The 21,289-nt window shown below is 43.1% G+C and overlaps 1 protein-coding gene across 2 annotated transcripts in view; it reads right to left on the reverse strand.

Annotated features, from left to right (window-relative positions):
* Window positions 1-21,289, reverse strand: part of Ptprt (protein tyrosine phosphatase, receptor type, T) — a 718,198-nt gene that overhangs the window by 229,245 nt on the left and 467,664 nt on the right. For both annotated transcript variants that reach the window (XM_013010741.1, XM_013010740.1), the window contains exons 9-10: window positions 19,101-19,302; window positions 17,620-17,722 (exon numbers count right to left, since the gene is read on the reverse strand). In XM_013010741.1, coding sequence (XP_012866195.1) covers window positions 17,620-17,722; window positions 19,101-19,302 — 305 coding nt within the window. The remainder of the gene's footprint in view (window positions 1-17,619; window positions 17,723-19,100; window positions 19,303-21,289) is intronic.

The raw sequence follows: 21,289 nt of genomic DNA on the forward strand, positions 1-21,289 counted from the left end.
CTTCCCTTCTTTCCTTTTATACGTACTAGGACTGGGACTTGAACTCAGGTCCTCAGGTCCTCAGGCTCTTGCTTGACTTTTTGCTCAAGGCTGGTGTGCTACCACTTGATCCACACCTATGTCTGTTCCCAGCTTTCTTTTTGTTGTTGTTGTTGTTGGTCTTGGGACTTAAACTCTGGGCCTGGTTCCCTGCGCTCTTTTGCTTAAGGCTAGCATACTCTACTATTGAGCCACAGCACCACTTCTGTTTTTCTGGTGGCTAACTGGAGATAAGAGACTTAAGACTTTCCTGCCAGGGCTGGCTTTGAACTGCGATCCTCAGATCTCAGCCTCCTGAGGTAGCTAGGATTACAGGCATGAGCTACCAATGCCCAGCTTACTTCCAGCTTTTTGGTGGTTAATTTAAGATAAGAGACTCATGGACTTTCCTGCCAGAGCTGGCTTTTAACCAATCCTCAGATCTTAGCCTCCCAAGTTAAAAATTAGGCTTGCAGGCTTGAGCTGACTGTACTTTCCTTTTGAGCTGTAGCCTACTTAGGGTTCATATCACTATTGCATAAGAATGCATAGGATTCCACTTCAAAAAACATCATTTTATATAATCATTTTTCTCCTTTGTCATTGATTTTGATTTCTGTACCTTTTGTCTTATATGTAAGTTTATCTGTTTGGAGGGGGGATAAAGGGGAACACTGGTGAGACAGAGGGTGAACAAATGCAGCAGTGATACTCATTAGACACAATGTTGAAAATGAACTATACAATGACTGGGGGAGGAGGCTTGGAGGGAAAAATGGAGAAAATAAGGAAAGAGGTGGCACTGCTCAAAAAAATGTATTCACACTTATAGAAAACTAAAGCTAGACCCTGCACCAGAATCAACTCCAAATGGATCAAAGACCTCGAAGTCAAAGCAGACACTCTGAAAACATTACAGGATGGAATAGGAGAAACCCTAGGTCTCCTTGGCACAGGCTGAAATTTTCTTAATAGAGACCCAGAAACACAACAAATCAAAGAAAGGTTGGACAAATGGGATTGCATGAAATTGCAGAGCTTCTGCATGGCAAAGGACATAGCTAGCAAGATCAAAAGAAAGCCCATGGATTGGGAGAAGATCCTCACTAGCCATATAACGAACAAGGGTCTCATATCTAAAATATACCTGGAACTCAAAAAATTAAATCCCCCAAAAACAAATCTTCAAAGAAACAACTGCCCAATAAATAAGTGGGCTAAAGACTTAAAGAGAAACTTCTCTGAAGAAGAAAGAAGGATGGCCAATAGACACATGAAGAAATGCTCAACCTCCCTAGCCATAAAAGAAATGCAAATCAAAACAGCATTGACATACCACCTCACCCCAGTTAGAATGGCTATAATCAAGAACTCTAATAACAACAGATGCTGGAGGGGATGTGGACAGAAGGGAACCTTACTGCATTGTTGGTGGGAGTGTAAACTTGTTCAACTCCTCTGGAAAGTAGTATGGAAGTTCCTCAAAAGACTCCACATAGAGCTCCCCTATGACCCAGCAATCCCACTTTTGGACATTTACCCAAATGTTCACAAACAAGACCACACTAAAGCTACCATCACGACTATGTTTATTGCAGCCTTATTTACCATAACTAAGATATGGAACCAACGCAGGTGCCCCTCAGTAGATGAATGGATCAAGAAAATGTGGTATATATACACAATGGAATTCTATGCCTCCATCAGAAAGAATGACATTGCCCCATTTGTTAGGAAATAGAAAGACTTGGAAAAAATTATATTAAGTGAAGTAAGCCAGGCCCAAAGAAACATAGGTCCCATGGTTTCCCTTATTTGCATAACTATTATATGTCTGAGTCAAGCAGAAAAGGTCGGATAAGTTGATGTTAGGGAAATGAACCCTAAGATATGTATTCAACTGTTTTTTTCTTTCATGCGATTGTTTCTAACACATTTATAAGATGATTTCTTGGTTGCTTTATATGTACCTCCCCCAGGGTATAAGCCCTACTGTATTTGAGGTTGATATAATTTGTGGAGGGGAAGGGAAAAAAACAAGCTGTTTAAATAGGGATACAGGTGGACCCACTGCAACAATGAGATGTACAAGATGTTATGTCGAAAAACAAACTTTACAACTTTGGTGTGGTGGGGAGTGGGGGTGTAGGGGGGTGGTAGGGGGTGTGTGGGGGTGGGGGGTGGAGAGGTTAAGGGATGTATGGGGAAACAAAGGAGGAGGTAACAATGCTTGATAAGAAATGTACTCACTATCTTGCCCATGTAATTGTAACCCCTCTGTATGGTATTTTCACAATAATAAAAAATATTCATGTAAAAAAAGTATTCTTTACCTGACTGTAACTCCTCTGTATATCATCTCTACAATAACATTTTTTATGGAAAAGAATGTATAGGAACTATCCATGTCACCAATAGCATTGTATACAGGCATTTAGGAGCCTCTCCCAGCCAGAGCCATGCCTCACCTGAGTGGTTCTGGATGTGGCTCAGCCTCCAATGACAGGGGCTCGGAAAACTCATGTCTCAGAAAAAAAACACTAATAAAAACTACCTGACAACAATGAAAGCAATGGGTGCATCAATGTATGGGACTCTGTGTCAGAACCTACAAGATTATAAAGGACTCACAGCTCCTAAAAATAAGAACAACAGCTGCATAAACTTTGCTTTTTCTGAATCTGTGCAATGTTATGAGTGTAAGGGAAAGAATATGAGAAGTCACCGACTGCAGGTCCTCAGCTTCACGGGATGGGGTATCTGTGACCTGCTTCTTAGAACTGCTTCTCAAAAGACAGCAAGCATGGAAATTGCTTAAAGGAACACTGAGAGATTGCAGACTCTGTCTCCAGAGTTTTTGACTCAGTAGGTGGCAGGCAGGACTTGAATGTCTGCATTTCTAACCAAATCACTGGGCTTTCTTGATGACCCAGGACCAAAACCCTGAGAAGCCTTGAGTTTTATACATATCAGATTTTGCCAAAAACCAAGTGAGGGAAGTGATTGAGATTTTGGAGAGAGAAAAGCAGGGTAGGTGGGAGATGTGTGCTAAGGGTTCCTCATCTCTCCTGGTCTGCATGCCTATTCCTTGGAACCCTGACACACGGGCCCCACCAGCTCCATCTTCTTCCCAAACTCCTTTCCAAGATTCTTCCCAGCTCTATACCTGAAACCAGCCTCCCTGGGCAACTTCTTGAATGGAATGATGACAAACAACCCTTGCCCATATGCTGAAGTAAACCTATGTGCTGATGCAGGGGCCACACTCTTAGGTTCCAAGACATTATGCATTCGTTATGGAGGAAATTAACACCTCAAAGCAGACTATAATTAGGAATTCTTCAATTCAGTTTATGCTTTTTCAATTAGGCACTCTATAATTTTAATCATGGGAGCATTAGCATGTTTCTGTAATTTATGTACCTGTGGTATAATTAAGCCTGGGAAACACGTTGCTCTAAACCTGAATGGAAATGATTGTTTCCTTTCACATTCACAATATCACAGGTCCCCAATGGTGCAATGGTGCCAGCTTCCAAGGAATTACTGGTGGGAGGCAGAGGCCAGTGAGATCCCTGTCGACTTTGGAATCCTGAAGGCTACTGAAGGCCTTTGAATATCTGGCCCAGGTGTATACATCTGCATCCCAGAGTTTCTACTGCTCCTATTGTGACTTTCAAAACAGTCTCACCATCGGAAACTCTTTTGGACAATTACTCTTGGAAAGTAATTTCAATTAAGCAGGAACAGGGTGTCCTGGCAGGGAAGACGTTATCTGTAAGCTATAGGAAGCAGATGGCTTTGAATTGAAGCCACTGAACAATAGGCTGATGCTTAGCCAGGATTGGGACCAAGCTCCATTTATTTTTCTTTTCTTTTTGCATCTATCCCTCTTCCTACTTTCTCTAATGTTGTTCCTCTTTGGTCATGGCAGCTTTGCCTTTTTAGTCACCAAGTAGGGCCTGAATCTTATGCGCAAGGTAATTCCCTTGGGATGCTGAGCTGTTCTGCAAATTCAAGGAATTTGCACTGAAAGTTTTTGTGCTTATTCAGACTGAACCTCTGAACTTTCTGAAGGTTAAAAACCTTCAGTTTTTTTCCCCCTCTCCCTCACTCCCTCTTCTTCCTGCTCTCTCCACAATAGCAAATTCAGATTTGCTGACTGTAATAAAAGGGAAAAAAGAACATAATCAAAACTGGCCTGGGGGGACAATGCACACAGATTCTAACCCAGCTGAGTGGCGCGCCCATATTGCTACAGCAGTTTGGCACTCAATATATTTTGTCTGATCTAAGAAAATATAGAATTTTTTATAGAGTGAAAGTTGGAAATGGATTTGTTTCTCCCAGGCTGCTCCAGCCTTCCACAAAAGAATACAGATTTGTTCGGATTCACATGTTCAGCTTCACCAAAATTCCATCTTCTACCTCCGCCCCAACATCTGCATAGACATGATATATTCAGATTTGCTATCAGCATATAGCAACACATGAATTATTTCAGACACCAGTCATTGTCATCAACCTAAGAAAGCCGGGTTGGTTTTAGCTCCCATGTGGACTAGGATAGAGGAATAAGCTGGCGGAGATTCTAACTCAACTTTGATGAGCTAAAAGTGCTTATCCTGAAGAGACACAGGAGTTCTGAAAGATGTAAGACCACAGTGAAATGAAAAACAATTGCATTCCTATGTCAGGAAAATAAGCAAATAGCGGTACCACGGAGTACCCTACCTGGTTACCTGGACTCAGGTAACACCCGAGGCCACCTACAGACTACACAGGGAGTATTGGATTGTGGTTCAATGCCGGCAAACTTGATAGCACCTTTTAAGTTGTTTGAAAGGTAGATCTAGAAGTCCCTGGGGATTGGGAAAATGCTGCATGTTGACTAGCTTTCCTGGTGCCTAAGGTATTTGCTGATATTTGGAAAACCTAGATTGAACCACTCTCCACAGTTTATTCCCCAAAGGAGAGGCAGTAGAGTTTTAGGAGTCCAGTTCAGTAGGTTAGAGTCTCAGCAGCCAGTAAGCCTGCCACAAATGTCACAATCCTTCAAGGAATTCTATTTTATACCTGCGTGAGCTCCCAATACCTCCTGTGTGTTTCACAGTAGGATGGATCTCTGTTCTTTCAGAAGAACCTCTCTGTCCAGATGCTTCCAAACCATACATGGCCTCAAGATCTTACCATCAGGCTTTCTAGGGCCTAGAGCCCTGAAGTAAAATGCAATTTTCCATTATGATGGAAATGTTGTCCAATATGGTAGCTTTTAGCTCGGGGGAACATTGAAATGTGGTTAGGTTACCACAGTTTGATGAATTAAAAGCTGTTAGCTAGGGACTGGTGGCTTGTGCCTGTAATCCTAGCTACACAGGAGGCTGAGATCTGAAGATCATAGTTGAAAGCCAGCCTGGGGAAAAATGTCTGTGAGATAATTATTTCCAATTAACCATCAAAAACGCCAGAAGAGAACTATGGTTCAAGTGGTGGAGTGCTAGCCTTGAGCAAAAAAGCTCAGAGATAGTGCCTGGGCCCTGAATTCAAACTGTAGATTGGCGTGCACGCGCGCGCGCGTGCACACACACACACACACACACACACACACACACTTGTTTAGTTTTGGTTTTTGTTTTATTGTTAGGTAAAATGACATGTTAGTTTATTAGGAAAGGCAAAGCACTCCCCCAAACTGAAAGTAGGTCATCTCTAGGGTGAGATTGACAATGATTTTTACTCCAGCACCCATTTTTATTGACGTGTAGGGGGTCTGAGGTGTTGAGCCCTTCCCCCAGGGCCAGTCCCCAGGTAAAGTCACAGTCCCAAGAGGAGGGGGGTCAGGGAGGCTTGATGAATTACATTTGACCTCCAGGACATCATCTTCTTGATCTGGGTAGGTAAGTTAGAGATCTGTTGTTTCAGGAACTATGGGATGACCCAGCTTTGGCTGCAATGAAGCCTATCATTAACCCTTAGGTGGGTGGGGGTACTCAGCAAAATCAGTGTTGTGACATGTGATGATTTTTGGTGAGCCATACAAACCAGTGGTTTAATTACAATCTTCTCTCAGAGACCTTGGAAGTTTCAATTTTATTTGAAGAGGCACAGGTGGTGAATGGCTATGGAATGAGATAACTGAGGCCTGAGGTCTAGCCCATTAATCCTTCTTGTGATACTGGAGCTGTTCTATCCCACCTTACAAATGAATGTACTAACTTTACATGGAGGAAGAAGCCCCGCATAAGGTGTAATAGTGGCCCAGATTGAAGGATGATGGACGTTAAGGCCAGACCATGGGATAGATGGAACATAGATATGAAAAGCAAAGCCGCAAGCAATTCCTATGAGAGTAAAACTTGATTCATGAGGAAAGACACAGCCAATCAACAGATTCCACCAAATAGCCAATCAAAAGTAGCCCCAAAGACATAAAATCCCACTGCAGACATTGTCTGCTCAAGGTGCTATTGCCTCTTTAGCTGGTCAGCTGCCTGTTGTGTTTCTCTTATATTAATATCCTAATAAACCTTGTGTGTGTGTGTGTGTGTGTGTGTGTGTGTGTGTGTGTATGTTTTCTTATCTTCCTGTCTTGGTAAATCCTCTTACCAGCACTCAACCTTGCCTCCAAATAGTCATGACACTTTTGAGGTGTGTAATCCTTAAAAATCATTTAGGGAGCCTAGATCTATGTGGGACTGCATGAGTTACACAGCAGATCCTAAGAATCTGGAGACAGCAAGAAACGAGTGAATTGCATTGTGGGAGGAAGGACACACAAATTTCTTCTTCCTACTAGAGTAGATTCTCTTCATATTTGTTTTCTGCCCAAAATGCATGGCTCTCAAAATCGCCTCTCTTACTGCTGCTGAGAGGAGACAAGTCTCTGAGCAACCCACCGCAGCTGGTGTAGGCACTGCATAGAATGCTTTAAAAAAAATAGCAAACCTCCCTGGATTCTAATGTGGCACATTTCCATCTATTGATGTTCTCATCAATAGACCTGGCTACAGAAATGCACTTGATGGAGACAGACTTAAAAGTCTGACCTTTGGGCTGATGCAGACAGAGATATGGAGGACCATCAGTTTTCAGCAACTCAAGATCTGAGAAAAAGCAGTGATGCACTCTGTCCAGGAGCCCAGACCTATGTGAGAAGTACAAGTCAGTGGAGAAACAGTGAGAACCGGAAGAAGGCATCTGGCAGTCACCATTGCTCTTACAGAGGATTTCATCCCTTCCTGCAGAGGTAGGAATGTTAGCTACATCTTCTTAGATCCACCTTCCATTCTAAGCATAGTTAGGCTCTGATTCCTTGGCAATCTTTGTTCTCATGGTCTTCACATTGAATTCAATACCATCCATCCACCATCACTATCAAAACACAAACAGAGGCATATAATCCCACCGAAGAGTTCGATTTGTGACCCCTTACCCTGTTTTACTGACATAATTTCCTGTCTTTCTAGACTGCTTCATAATCTCCACACAGAATCTTCAGCAGCAGGAAGAATCCGGCCTCAATATCTGTTGCCTGCACTTCCACTTTCACATTTCTGTAGTAAGCTCTGTTCAATTCCAAACCCTTTGCTTAACATCATCTTTCCTCCCCCCAGAGTCCTAAATCAATGCCTTTCTTATTTTCTAAGAAGAGTTGCTCAAAGTTTTTGGGGAAAAAAATCGTAAGATCAAAGGGCTGACATTTACCTTCCCCTTCTTTCCTTCCTCCTTCCTTCCTTCTTTCCTTCCTTCCTCTCTTCTTTCTCTCCTTTCTTTCTTTTTTTCTCTCTCTCTTTCTTTCTTTCCTCTCTTCCTTCCTTTCCCTTCTTTCTTTCCTTCTTTTCTCCTCTCCTTCCTTCATTTCTCCTTGTATCCCTTCCTTCTCCTTCCTTCCTTTCTTCCTTCCTCCCTCCCTCCCTCCCCCTCTTTTTCTCTTTCTTTCTTTTCTTTTCCTTTCTCTTTCTTTCTTTTTCTTTCTTTCCTTCCTTTCCCTTCTTTCTTTCCTTCCTTTCCCTTCTTTCTTTCCTTCCTTTCTCCTCTCCTTCCTTCATTTCTTCTATTCCTTCCTTCCTTCCTCCCTCCCCCCTTCCTTCCTTCCTTCCTTTCTTCTTTCCTTCCTTCTTCCCTCTCTCTCTCTCTCCCTCCCTTCTTCCTTGTATTGCTCTTTTGATTTTCTTGTTTGCAAAGCAAGGCTAAAATAAAGTTATGCTGCCATGCTTTTAGTTCTACTTCTTCAATCAGTCCTTCTCCACTCCTATGTGGTTCCTAGATGAAGTGTCACATAGCCCTGTCCTGTTTCTTATCTCTCTAGCTCCACTCTCCTTGAACAAGGTCACCCACTCCTTCCAGGCTTCAAATACCACCTGGATGCCAGTGATCCCCAAGTGTAAACCCCTACTCAGACACCTCTCCAGCACTGCAGACTTTTGGAGTTTAAATAGTCCCTGTGGTAGGAGGTGAACATGACAACCACACTCCCCTCTGCCTCATGCCAGCAACAGTCCCTGTCTCCATCTCTCCAGATGGCAGACAGTCCAAAATAGAACACTCGTTTTTCATGTTCCGTCGACTGCTCCATTTAAAATATTCGTCCCCAAACACCTGTCTTCCAGCCTTGGTTTGAGCCTAAGTAATATAATCCAGAATCTCAATTTCAGTGAATTCTTTGTAGGCAGATTGCTGGGCTGAGGAATGAGGTGAGGGAAGGGTGGCTTATCAAAGAGGGACTGCAATACAATTAGGATCTGCTGAGGGAAGGTATACCTTTTCTGCATTATTTGGGTGTTGCTTTTCTTCCCTTTTGTTTCCTGGAAAATATTTTTCTGTGTGTGTGTGTGTGTATTTATATATAAAGGAAACAGGATGTTATACGAGAGATGACAGATTGATAGATAATAGATAGATGGTAATCAGATGGTAGGGAAGCAAGCTAACTCAGCCATTTTTCATAGTTAGCCATTGTGTTTATTGGTTTTTGTGGCCAGACTGAATGGTCCCTCTAATTGTAGCTCTGTGCCACATCATCAGATTGACCCTTTTCTCCTTTCCTCCATGGGTGGCATCATGGGAATTAATTGTATATCTCTTTAATTAAAATGATATGTCTCTTCAGTTACTATGGTTAGCTTGTGACACAGCCAGCCCCATGGGGAAGAGCCCAATAGCAGCAGCCACTCCATTATTCCTTATTTCTGGTTGCTTCTCCTTACCTCTGGCTCCTCGTATTTCCCAATCTGGTGTGATGTAGTCCCAGCATGTTCTGTGGCATGCTTACAGTATTATTCATTATTTACAGAGTTAAATCTCCATGCAGTATATAGGGAAGTACTTCTATCTCCCCCACCTGCTCCTCTTAGTGTGAGATACATAGCCCTCTTCCTCCTCCTCCTTCTCCTTCTCCTCCTCCTCCTCTTCCACAGGTTCCTGCAAAGGTGGCTCAAAGAAGGGGAATACTGCGACATAAATGAGGTCTTGGGAATGAGTGTCTCAATGCAATTGTGTTTTCTCATCTCTCCCAATGTGATCAGGGACTCACAAACTCCTCAGGCTGCCCCCATGCTAATAAATCCTTAACATTTTCATTTCTTCTTCCTAATTGGACACCATCATGCAATGGCATCTGAGAATCAGACAGTACTGACTCCAATTTTGCTCACTGAAGCTCTACAGACCAACAAAACCCTTCTGCGATTGTTTCATGCGCTCCCACTCAGGGCTTCGCAGTTATTAAAGGAATCCTGGAGGACATTTGGCAATCCTTTGCTTTTCTTCCCAGTAAACTTTCTTCTCTCTTCAAAAGTTGGCTGGATCTCCAGTTTGTACTGTAGCTAATCAACTCAGAATCTCCGGTCTTAACTAGCTGTCCTTGTCACGGGCAAGAGGATGGTGGATTCTCATCAGAGAGTGAAAGAGAAGTTGAGATCTTAAAAGCTGGAGCTGCTATGCCTGGCACATCACATCTCAAGAAGCCCAAGAAAGCAGGTCCACAAGTCCTCACTGACCTGAGAGATGGGACCTCAGAAGTCCTTAGGATCTCTGTGGTCCAGCTGACCACAGGTCAACTTCTGGTACATCCTTGCTCAGATTGTTACGAACCCTATTCAGTTCTCAGACCACCTTCATTGGCCAGTCCTGAAAAGTGTCATCTCAATCTTTTCCATCCTTCTGTGCTTCTTGCTCCCAAGATTGGTGCCATCTTGTATTCTACCAACCAGGCCAGAAGTCTGGGAATCCTTTGGGACATGCCTTTTCCTTCACCTACTGAGAAGTCATCTCAAAGGCAAAGCTCACTTTACCTGCTAAAGGTTTTATCTCATCACTACAGCTATTCTGCCTTAGGTCACTTCCTTTCCTCTTCTCAACAACTACATCAATAGCTGAGTAAACAAAAGACATACACATAGGAATATAATCCAACCATAGAAAGGAAGGAACTGGAGGATATTATGTTAAATGAGATAAGCCAGACCTAGAGAGACAAGTACTATATGTCCTTTCTTCCTTCCTGTCTTTCTTTCTCTCTCTCTCCTTCCCTCTCTCCCTTCCCTTTCCTTCTTTCTTTCTTTCTCTCCTTCCTTCCTTCCTTCTTTTTTTTTTTGTCAGTCATAGGGTTTAACCCTGGGTCTGGGCACTTCCCTAAGCTGTTTAGCTCAAGTCTAGCACTCTACCACTTGAGCCACAGTGCCACTTCTGGTTTTCTGGTGGTTTATTGGAGATATGAGTCTCAAGGACTTTCCTGCCTGGCCTAGCTTTGAACTGTGATCCTCAGATCTCAGCCTCCTGCGTAGCTAAGATAACATGCATGAGCCACTGATGCCTGACTTTACATTTTCTTTCTTATATGTGGAAGCTGAAAAAAGACAACTTGACTCTAAGAATCATGACACTTAAAAGTTGAGAAGTATGTGGAAGGGGAATGGGAGGATAAAGAGAGGGCGGATTTAATCACTGTATTTTAGGCAAATGATGAAAGCTCACATCTAATGCTAATAATATATACCATGTATACACATTCATCAAAGATAAAATAATAAAAATAAAAGTGGTATATATGCAGTTCTTGAAATTTAAAATGATTAAAAGAACAGTTTCTTAGTTGAGCTAGCTTTATCCCACATGCTCAATGGCAACTATATCAGATAACACACAAATAAAGGACATTTTTATTCTCATAGAAAGGTCTATCAGACAGCACTCTATTATAGAATATAAGCTACTGGATCTGCGTGCGTATCATCTTTACCGGGGTGGCAAAAATAGATTTGCTGAGTTAACTGCATATTTTAGTAACTAGTTTTGTTGTTATTATATTTTTTAAAGCAACTATTGAAGGCTAGACACTGTCAAAAGTAATGGAGATCCAATAGTGCTAAGCCTTCAGATTTGTTGGAGCCTGGTGAAGGGAATGTAAAGCAATAAAACAAAGCACACAGAGACATGCATAGCACAACCAAAAGCATAGGGAAAGAACCACTAACAAACTACACATGTCTCTCTCGAAGAAAAACCCAGGAAAGGGGTGGAGTAAATTTACACGAAATCAGAAATAAGGTTGAAGCCAGATGCTGACAGGCTTGCAATTCCACACTAAGAAGGCTGAACTTAATGCAATAGAAAACCAGTGACCCATTTAAGAATTCTAAGTGACCAAGTTAACTTGATCCAATTTGTGCTTCCAAAGGCCCACTTGAACAGTTTGGGGTGAGGAGGGGGAGAGGGGGAAGGGAAAGGGGGAGATGGATGGAAGGGAGGGAAGCTCATGGAGGAAAGATCAGCAAGGGAACTCTAGAGTCAAGAGAATAGGGTTGGAGTGTAGCTGTGAGGGAAAAGCATGAGCTCAGTAAAGGGCTGATTCCAGACGGAGGGAGTCTGGGCAGCTGGGTAGGAGGGAGAGAAGGGGAGAAAAGGCCATCTCCAAGAAAGACGATTATGGCTGGGGGAAGGCCTGCTGTGGAATCCAGGGCTCTGCCCCCAGCCTCAATTCAGGGTCTGCATTATGAGTGATTAATTCATGGCCAAGTTACTTTCCTATGAAGGTTACCGTAGATACATCAGTATGACAGGTAGGGCAGGTGGGGAGGGGGAAGGTTCAGTGTGTTCAAGTCAGAGCTGAATATTAGATTCTAGTCACTATTTGATTGATCTTTTAAGCAATTCTGGGATTCTGTCACTTAAAAACCAATAAATCTTGGACGGCCTGGGGAAAGCAATGCAAAAGCAATAAATCTCCATTGTGGAGTATTAGAAAAACAGGCCGAATGGCAGTGGGACAGAGGAATGGGGGAGGCCTGTACAGCCATTCTTCCTGCTCCCTTCCAGGGTTCCCTGCATACTCTAAGGAACACCTAGCAAAAGAAATCCCAGGCTGAAGATTGGCTGTTCACATCTAAGCATTGTAGGCAGGAGGAGGAAGATGACCCTGCTAGAGCAGGCTGCACAGGGCTGGGTTGGAGGGAGAGGCAATGGCTCTGGTATTTTGTCTGAAAGTTAAGCACCTCCACTTAGAACACCTGAATTCACTGGTCATGGACCAGAAACCCTCTGGGACACCATGGTGCCTGGCCTTAGTCCCCTAGCAGGCCTAAGCACATCTTATCATATCCCAACCCCAAAACACTCAGTCATCACCTGACACGTCAGGACTTAGAACTTCTGGGGCAGCAGAGACTTTAGTTTCTTCCCCTGAACTAGAGATGTTATTTTCAAACCAGCTTACTCATCACCTAAGGGAAGATCGGTTAATAGTTTACAACTATCAAGTATAAATTCTTTTGAACATTGTTATCTTTGGATTGGCATTTAGTATTTGGTCTTACCTATTTGGTGTAATATAATTTGATACATGCACATAATGCCTCACGATCAATTCAAGGTGATCCATGTTTCTATTTTCTGAAATATTTATCATTTTGGACCCTTCAAATTCTTCTCTTCTAGTTTTCTTTTTTCTTTCTAGGTACCAGGGTATGAACTCAAGGGCCTTGTACTTGCTCAGTTTGTTTGCTTGGCTAGTGCTCTATGACTTGAACCACACCTCTAGCCTGACTTTTGGCTGTTTGTTTTAGACATAAAGTCTCACTGACTTTTCTGCCCAGGCTGCCATTGAACCATAATCCTCTGTGTCTCATGCTCCTCAGTAGCTAGGATTACAGGCATGAGCTACTCTCCCCAGGCTTTTACTTTGAAATATATAAGAACTATTGTACAATATACCCTAATATGCCATAGAATAGTAGAAGCACTTCTTCTTACTAACTACAAAAAAATGGATTCAAAGATCCCTTGGCCTAATGCTTCTAGGGAGCCTCTTGGAGCCAAAGAATAGCCATGTTGTTTTCACAACTTAAGAACCTGCAGGCTTCCTCATGGTCTGCTGTCTTGGCTAGTGCTCTTCTTTATCACGTGTACTGTTCCTCTCAATCAGCAGGAACAACCTTCCTGCTCCTCCCAGATCCTCCCCTCAGCAGGTCAACTCCCACTCATGTACATAGTTCCAGACCCTCGGCTCAAAGTTAAGGTGACTGAGATATGCTGAGGGTATTTCCACTAATCTTTAACAGTCGTCGTGAAAAATCCCACAAGGCATTAGTTACTCTTTTCCCTTTCTTGATAAATGCCCAAACAATGGTCTGGAGATAATTCCAGAAACAAAGAATCTACCTACCCACCCTGAACCAGAGCCCTGAAAAGGAGAGCAGCCAGACATTTCCAGACACCAACCCACCACTTCCCCTTTGAGCAGTGACATTTCCTTCCTTTTGTTTTTTAAATTAAAAAATTTGGGGGATGGAAATGTCAGCAAAATATGTCATGTCTACCTTCATCCCTGGGGGGTGGGAAGGTCAGAACTGGGCTTCAGTTCGGCTTGTTTCATTTGTTTGTTTGATGGGTTGAGTTTTCTGTATATGTCAGTGTCTGTATCTGCAAAATGGAGAGAGCTTTACTGGAATGTGTCAGTGATACAGATTGTGTAGTCACCAGCAATGACCCAGGGCAAGTGCTTGCTCATTAAGTGGAACCAAGTAGGCTCTGTTAAGACTTCCTTTTGTTCTGGCTTATGGGCCAAGACAAAGTGAACAACCATAGCTGTGAGGGGTTGCAGTATCTAGATCTCATTGATTTTTTTTGTCAGTCATGGGACTTGAACTTAGGGTCTGGATGCTGTCCCTGAGCTTATCTACTCAAGGCTAGTGCTCTACCACTTTGAGGCACAGCTCCACTTCTGGTTAACTGAAGATAAGTGTCTCATGGCCTTTCTTGCCTGGGCTAGCTTTGAACTACAATTCTCAGATCATAGCCTCCTGAGTAGCTAGGATTACAGGCATGTGCCACTAGTGCCTGGCTCGTTGATTTGTTTTGTTTTTTTTTTTGGTTGTTGTTGTAGTGGGAATTGAACTCAGAACTTTTGCACTTTCACTTGACTTTTTTGCAATCATAGCTGACTCTTTCTAGCACTAAAGCCATGGTTAATTGGAGATAAGAGTCCCTCAGATTTATCTGTCCAGCCTGGCTTCAATTCTCCCATCTCAGCCTCCTGTGTATCTAGAATTATAGGCATAACCACAGGAACCCAGTGGCCCCATTGATTTTTTTTTTTTTGGTTGGTCATGGGGCTTGAACTCTGGGCTTGGGCGCTGTCCCTGTGCTCTTCAGCTCAAGGTGAGTGCTCTACCGCTTGAGCCACAGCGCCACTTCTGGTTTTCTAGTGGTTTATTGGACATAAGAGTCTCACATACTTTCCTGCCTGGGCTGGCTTTGAACTACGATCCTCAGATCTCAGCCTCCTGAGTAGCTAGGATTACAGGTGTGAGCCACCGGCGCCCTGCTCCCCACTGATTTTTCAATACCCATGTCTGCTCTGCAGAACTGCCTGACTACTTTGTTCCTTACCAATCACGCTGCTGCAGGGCTATTCCATTTCATTCTCCCTCCTCATACTTACTGTGCATGGGCTTGTTACATAGACTTGCAAAGTGAGAATGTGGGGACTTGGAGGACACGTGGAAGGGCCTTTGTGGGAACTGGAAAAAGTTTTCCCATGTATTTGTTTGTTTGTTTGTTTGGGCTGTTCTGAGAAGCCTTTTGCTTTAGCCTTTGGGATGATTTTGGGATAATGCAGAGCTGTTCTCTGGCCTGCTTGGCTCTGTGTGTTATCCTTGGTAAAATGCTTACCATCCGTGCTGAGAACTTGGTATCAGAGAGAATCAAGATCAAGCTTAGATAAACTCAGCAAGGTTAGAGTGAGATTTAAGTTCCAAGTTCACTATCACTGAATTCACACTTTTCCTGGCTCCAAACAAAGCCAGAGGACTTTGAAGAACTGGATTAAATCCATGCCCACCAGGTAACTCTGCAATGGGATGCCAGCTGGACCAAGCCCCTTTCTAAAAGCTTTATAGCCTTGTCTTCCTGTTTACTGCTAAAAGATCAGAGACTTGGTGCACACCTAGGCTATGCACTGAATTAGTAGTTACATTTCTGTGCAACTTTGGGCAAGCTACTCCTCTACTCCAGACTGTTCTTTTGCTATCTTGGAAGCATCGGCTAATGCCATGATATACGAGGAGAGAATGGTTAAAAGGAGTAAGCATTGATGGTCAAGAAAGAACATGTAATTTGGCACCCACAGGTTCTGCATTCAAACTCAGCCTTCCCAATGTGATGCTTGGCATTCACACCTCAAGTTCTTAGTTCACAGAATGCAGAGAAAAACAAGAGAGGATGTGCATCAGAATAACTTGAGGAAAAGCAGAGGATTAACAGCTTGCTGTAACTTGAGTCAGCATCTGTTTTGGCTTAGGTAGGGCAGACCTAAAACAGCCATAGAATGCCAGATAGTTTCTATGATAAGATGACCCAGAGACATCTGCCCATCTGCTGTGGTGCTGGTAGATTCACCAGTAGAAAGGGGATAACAACTGCACAGTCTTCAGATGGAGTCGAAACATCCACTACCGGTGATTTCTTGGTAGAAGTAGGTACAGATTGGAAACATGAAGATCAAGACAATCTCAACAGACTTTCCCAGCCTCCAGGGACACACAGAATTATGCTGCTACTTGTAATACCCCAGTGTCTTCCCATGGCTTTCCAGTACATCTGAGCTTCTTGCACACGTATCTGTTCACAGTGGACCATTCTGATCTTGACCTCTCAAATAAAGCAAACTCAACCCCAGGCCTGGGTGTTCTCAGTCCAGCAGCCTGCCTCTTTGCTCCATGCATTTGCTTATGCTAGGTCCTAGCAACTTGGAAAAAATCTACAGTGCAGTGTCACCTCCCCTGAGAATTTGCTCCTCTGAGTACTCATTATCACCCATGCCCAGCTCTGTGATGGCAAGTATGGTTTTGTGTCCCTTGTCCCTAGTTACTGTCTGCATTTCTTTATGACTTAACTTGTTTATGCCTAGTATATTTCCATATTCTAAACACTTAAGCAATGTCTGTCAATGAGCCAAACCAAGCTTAATGACAATGTGTTACATAAATATTTTCTGTCCTGAGGACACCCCTCATTCATGGTACATAGGAATACAACAGCACATGCTTAGTGAACTGAACTGAGCCAATGTGAAATCTAGACCACATATCATTTCAGTGGGCCAGGGTCCTGAGGCCTGGAGTCCTGAGCAAAACCCAAAGCCAATGTTATTGCCCTTGTTTAAAAAAGAGATGCTCAGCTGGGCATTGATAGCTCATGCCTATAATCCTAGCTACTCCAGAGAGGCTGAGACCTGAGGATCACAGTTCGAAGCCAACCTGGGCAGGAAAATCTGTGAGCCTCTTATCTTCCATAAACTAATCAGAAAATGCTGGAAGTGGTGCTGTGACTCAAGTGGTAGAGTGCTAGCCTTGAGCACAAAGAGGCTCAGGGACAGAGCCCAGGCCCATAGTTCAAGCCTCAGGACTGGCAAGAGGGAGGAGGAGGAAGGAAGGGGGGGGGTCCTACTGTTAACCCTGGGCTCACTACTGGTCAGCCTAGATGATGAGATGCCTTTGCTGCCTGGACTTGCACATACTCCCACATCTTCTTGTTAAAACCAGCTATAGAATGCTGGAAGCTCCTGTGAAACCACATGGCCCTAGACTGTACCAATCCTCAGGTCTTATTCAAAAATCACTAAGGAATTCACACACAGTGAGACCAAAGGAGGATTCCCTTAGGAGAGGAACATAAAGGCGCAATGCCTTGATGCATCTGATCGTATAAAATAATATTTATCAAAACGAAAAAAAAAATCTCTAAGGAGGTCCTATGGAAAATTCAGTAAGTCTGCCTTTCTGTCTGTCACTGTCAGTCACTGATGATCTTGCCAAGGGATTATGTGTGGGGTCCTAACCCAATCAGCTATACTTTCTACAATTGTGATTTCAGATGTTTTCTCCCTGGCTGTCTCAGGTTCCGTCAGCACACTCCCTCAGGCTACAAAATCATGGGCTGAGAAGTTCCAGGCTCAGCGGTCCCATTCCTCACTGGGCTTGGGGCTGCTGACCCTCTGAGTATCAAGAAGTCTGGCTTCCGGTCCACCTTGTCCATAAGCACTGCCAGTCACACGGTTCATCTGGACGAAGAAAGCAGCACACTCCAAGTGAAGAAGCTTCTCACCTGACAGGGGCTCCCCGGGACTGGGCAGGTTTCAGCATCACAGTGATGGTTGTGTCTGTCTCGTTCAGTGGACTGTCCGTGTCATATTCAGGCATCGATGGAGCTGAGCAGGGAACAGAGATCAGAGGTGAGCTCACACAGGTCTCAAACTTTGTTCGCCTTGACGCCATCCTTATAGACTCTCCAGATGACCATAAAAGGGGTGGACAAGAACTTCTGGATATGAGGTTCTGACTTCCTATCTGCCTGTAGGTCTCTAAGAGCGCAGAAACCTGGAGAGGCTGGGGGTGAGGTGGTCATGGACTCTTGTGCATTAAAAATTTCCTCATCTCATGGAATAAAAAAAGATACACAGAGGAAATAGAAGTACTTAATAACGCTATGAAGGCAGAGTTCACTTTGGTAAATGCACTTGGCTATAAACTGAAGCAACGTGACTACAAATGTAGTCATTTGTATTATGAGCTATCAGGACACAGATCTCCTTTAATCACATTTTTCAATTTTGGAATTCAATCCTAAAGTTATAATCCCCATCAATGATTTAAAGTTTAGTTTGTAACATGTTTATTGAAGTGTTATTTTATAAAAAAAAAAAAAAAGCAACATGGAAGTACCAAATATATCCAACCACAGGGGAATATTTAATTAAATTACGTCCATTCACTTGACAGAACTTTGTAATGAAAGCAATGCAGCAACATGGGAGATGCCTATGGGATAAGGATAAGTGGAAACATTAAGCTACAGAAAACATCATGAGTCTTGCAAAAACACGTGCAAAATGTGTGTGCCTAGAAACTAAAATTGTACAGATATTCTAAAAACCGAAAGCGGGAAAGGAACATTCAGAGATCATTCTGTTCTGATGCCACCCCATGACAGAGAGCCCTATCAGTAAAGGGAGTTTGTTATTTTGGACCATTACGGAATGGTCTTCACTCATTCATTCATCCATTCATCAGATATTTTTTGAAGAACCTATGATGTGCCTGACACTGGACAAAAGAAAAGAAATTTACAAAACAATTTTGTTTTCTATCTATCCAAGTATCCACTGTCTGTCTGTCTGTCTGTCTATCTATCTATCTATCTATCTACTAGCTAGCTAACTAGATAGATAGCTATCATCTAGCTATCATCTTTCTTTGTATCTGTCACTGTCTCTGTCTCTGTCTCTGTCTTTCTCTCCTGTGGATGTGTTCACACTACTTAATGGAAACCTGTGGAGAATTATTTGGTGAGCTGCCATGTAATGAATCTAGTTTTTCAAACTTTAGGAAACTTATGGATTATATTTTCATCATGGGATCACAGCAGTAACCCTCTAGGGACTGAATCACTGACATTGGCATCAATCCACTACCTCACAAATGAATGACAGTTGGCTCTCCTCCTTTTATTCTCATCCAACTCCAGAGTAGATGGTGATGGGGGCAAGGGGAGACAGCCTTCCTTCCTTTTTATTCTCAAAGTCATACCTGAGATCTTGGTGGCAATCCGAGTGGTGACTGGAGGCCCAAAGCCCTTGGCTGTGCTGGCCTTGATGGTAAAGGAGTAGGTAGTTCCTGGGTAGAGACCCACAAAGAGGTGGTGGGTTTCATTCCGGAGTTTGAATACTTTGCCCCTTTGGCTGGTCAAGTCAGCAGTTGGGTCCAGTGAGCCCACAGCCTTGTAGTTGATCTGCAGGACAAGGTAACAAGCAAACACCTAAGTACCCCCATGATGAATGCTGGGTAGGGCTCACTGGGGAGGAAAGAAGAGGGCTTGGGAGCTGAATCAGTGAGTGTCATGGAGCAGGCTGCCACTGTCCAGCTTACGGATGAGCCTAGCTCTGGGCATTCCACTGCCGAAAACCACAGTGACCCCATCCCATCAAGAATCAAAATGTGAGCCCCAGGCATCATCTTAAATGTTCCAGTAGTCACATTAAAAATAATAATAGATCTTATTACATTCGATATATCCATAATACTATCATTTCAACCAGTGCGTTATTTAATGAAATAGTTCCCATTCTATTATTCATTTGAAGTCTTACAGCTCTGTTGTGTATTTAACCCTTATAGCAAACATCAGTTGAATCAGCCACATACCAAAAATGTGCTGTTCCCCAACTTGGGGCACACAAACACACTCTGGAGAGAGGGGTCCAAATGTGGCAGCCTGACATAAATTATGTAGAAGCTTTGCTAAAATGCAGATCATGCAAAATACTCTCTATGAATGTATGAACATTGAATAAGAAAATGCACTAAAATTTTTTAATAAAAGGAGGAGGGGGATAAGAGGCTAATAAAAATGTGAATTTGACCAAAGTACTTTATATGTTTTATGAAACTAGCACAAAGAAACTCTTTTTTTTTTTTTTGGTCCGGTCGTGGGGCCTGAACTCTGGGCCTGGGCACTGTCCCTCAGCTCTTCAGCTCAAGGCTAGCACTCTACCTCACAGCGCCACTTCTGGCTTTTTTTTTCCTTTTTGCTTATGTGGTGCTGAGGAATCGAACCCAGGGCCTCGAGCCACCTTCCCAGCCCAAGGGAACTCTTATGTACAATTAAGATATACTGATTTAAAAGAGAGATAGAAAGAGAGAGTAATGAGAGTAATGCCAGGCGCACTTGGCTCATGCCTAGATATGCAGGAGTCTTAGGTGGAGTCTACAGTGTGAAGCCAGCCTAAGCAGGAAAGTCCTTGAGATTCTTATCCAATTAACTAGTAAAAAGCTAGAAGAGGAGGCCTGGCTCATGTGGTAGAGCACCAGCCTTGAGGGAAAAAGTTAAGGGAGAATGCCCTGGCTCTGAATTTAAGCCCCAGTACGGGGCAGGATGGTGATATGTGTGAAGTGGGAGAATCAGGATAGTCATTCTCATTTTATTGAGGGAGTAGCTGAAACTTAATTGGAAACAACTTGTATTAAAGCAACACTTTTCTAACTACCAACCTATGGTGAAAGCCAAGTTTTGTGCTTTCTAATCTATTGCAGATAGGTGACAATCTAAGACCACATTTCCCATAACTTAGCCTATGAGTTCAGTAATAACCAACCTGTGATGCCATGAATTTGTCTTTTACTGTGACCCAGTGGTTTCAAGGTAGTGTCAAAGTATAAGAGTTTTCAAGTATCATTCATGTTTTATACTTACTCATCCATAAAAATATTTAACTGTTATTGGTGTGTGCTGCTTTCATGTATGACAATTTGAATATCACAAAGTTTAAATTTCTAGGAATTTTTTTTCTTGTCCTTCTTTTCCTTCCCTCCTTTATTCCCTCCCTCCCTCTTCTTTACAATGCTAGGTCAAACCCAGGGCCTTGTGCATGGTAAGCAAGTGTTCTTACCATTGAACTACATCCTTAAACCCTGATAGGAGATTTTGCTATTTGTCTTATTTCTTTTGTTCCTTTAAAATGTTTTTCTTTGCTGGGCGCCGGTGGCTCACGCCTGTAATCCTAGCTATTCCAGAGGCTGAGATCTGAGGATCATGGTTCAAAGCCAGCCCAGACAGGAAAGGCTGTGAGACTCTTATCTCCAATAAACCACTCAGAAAACCAGCAATGGTGCTGTGGCTCAAGCCATAGAGTGCTCGCTTTGAGCTGAAGAGCTGAGGGACAGTGCCCAGGCCCAGAGTTCAAACCCCATGACCAACCAAAAAAAAAAAAAGATTTTCT

The sequence above is a fragment of the Dipodomys ordii genome, unplaced genomic scaffold (assembly GCF_000151885.1).
Source record: "Dipodomys ordii isolate 6190 unplaced genomic scaffold, Dord_2.0 Scaffold13, whole genome shotgun sequence".
Taxonomy (NCBI): Eukaryota; Metazoa; Chordata; class Mammalia; order Rodentia; family Heteromyidae; genus Dipodomys; species Dipodomys ordii.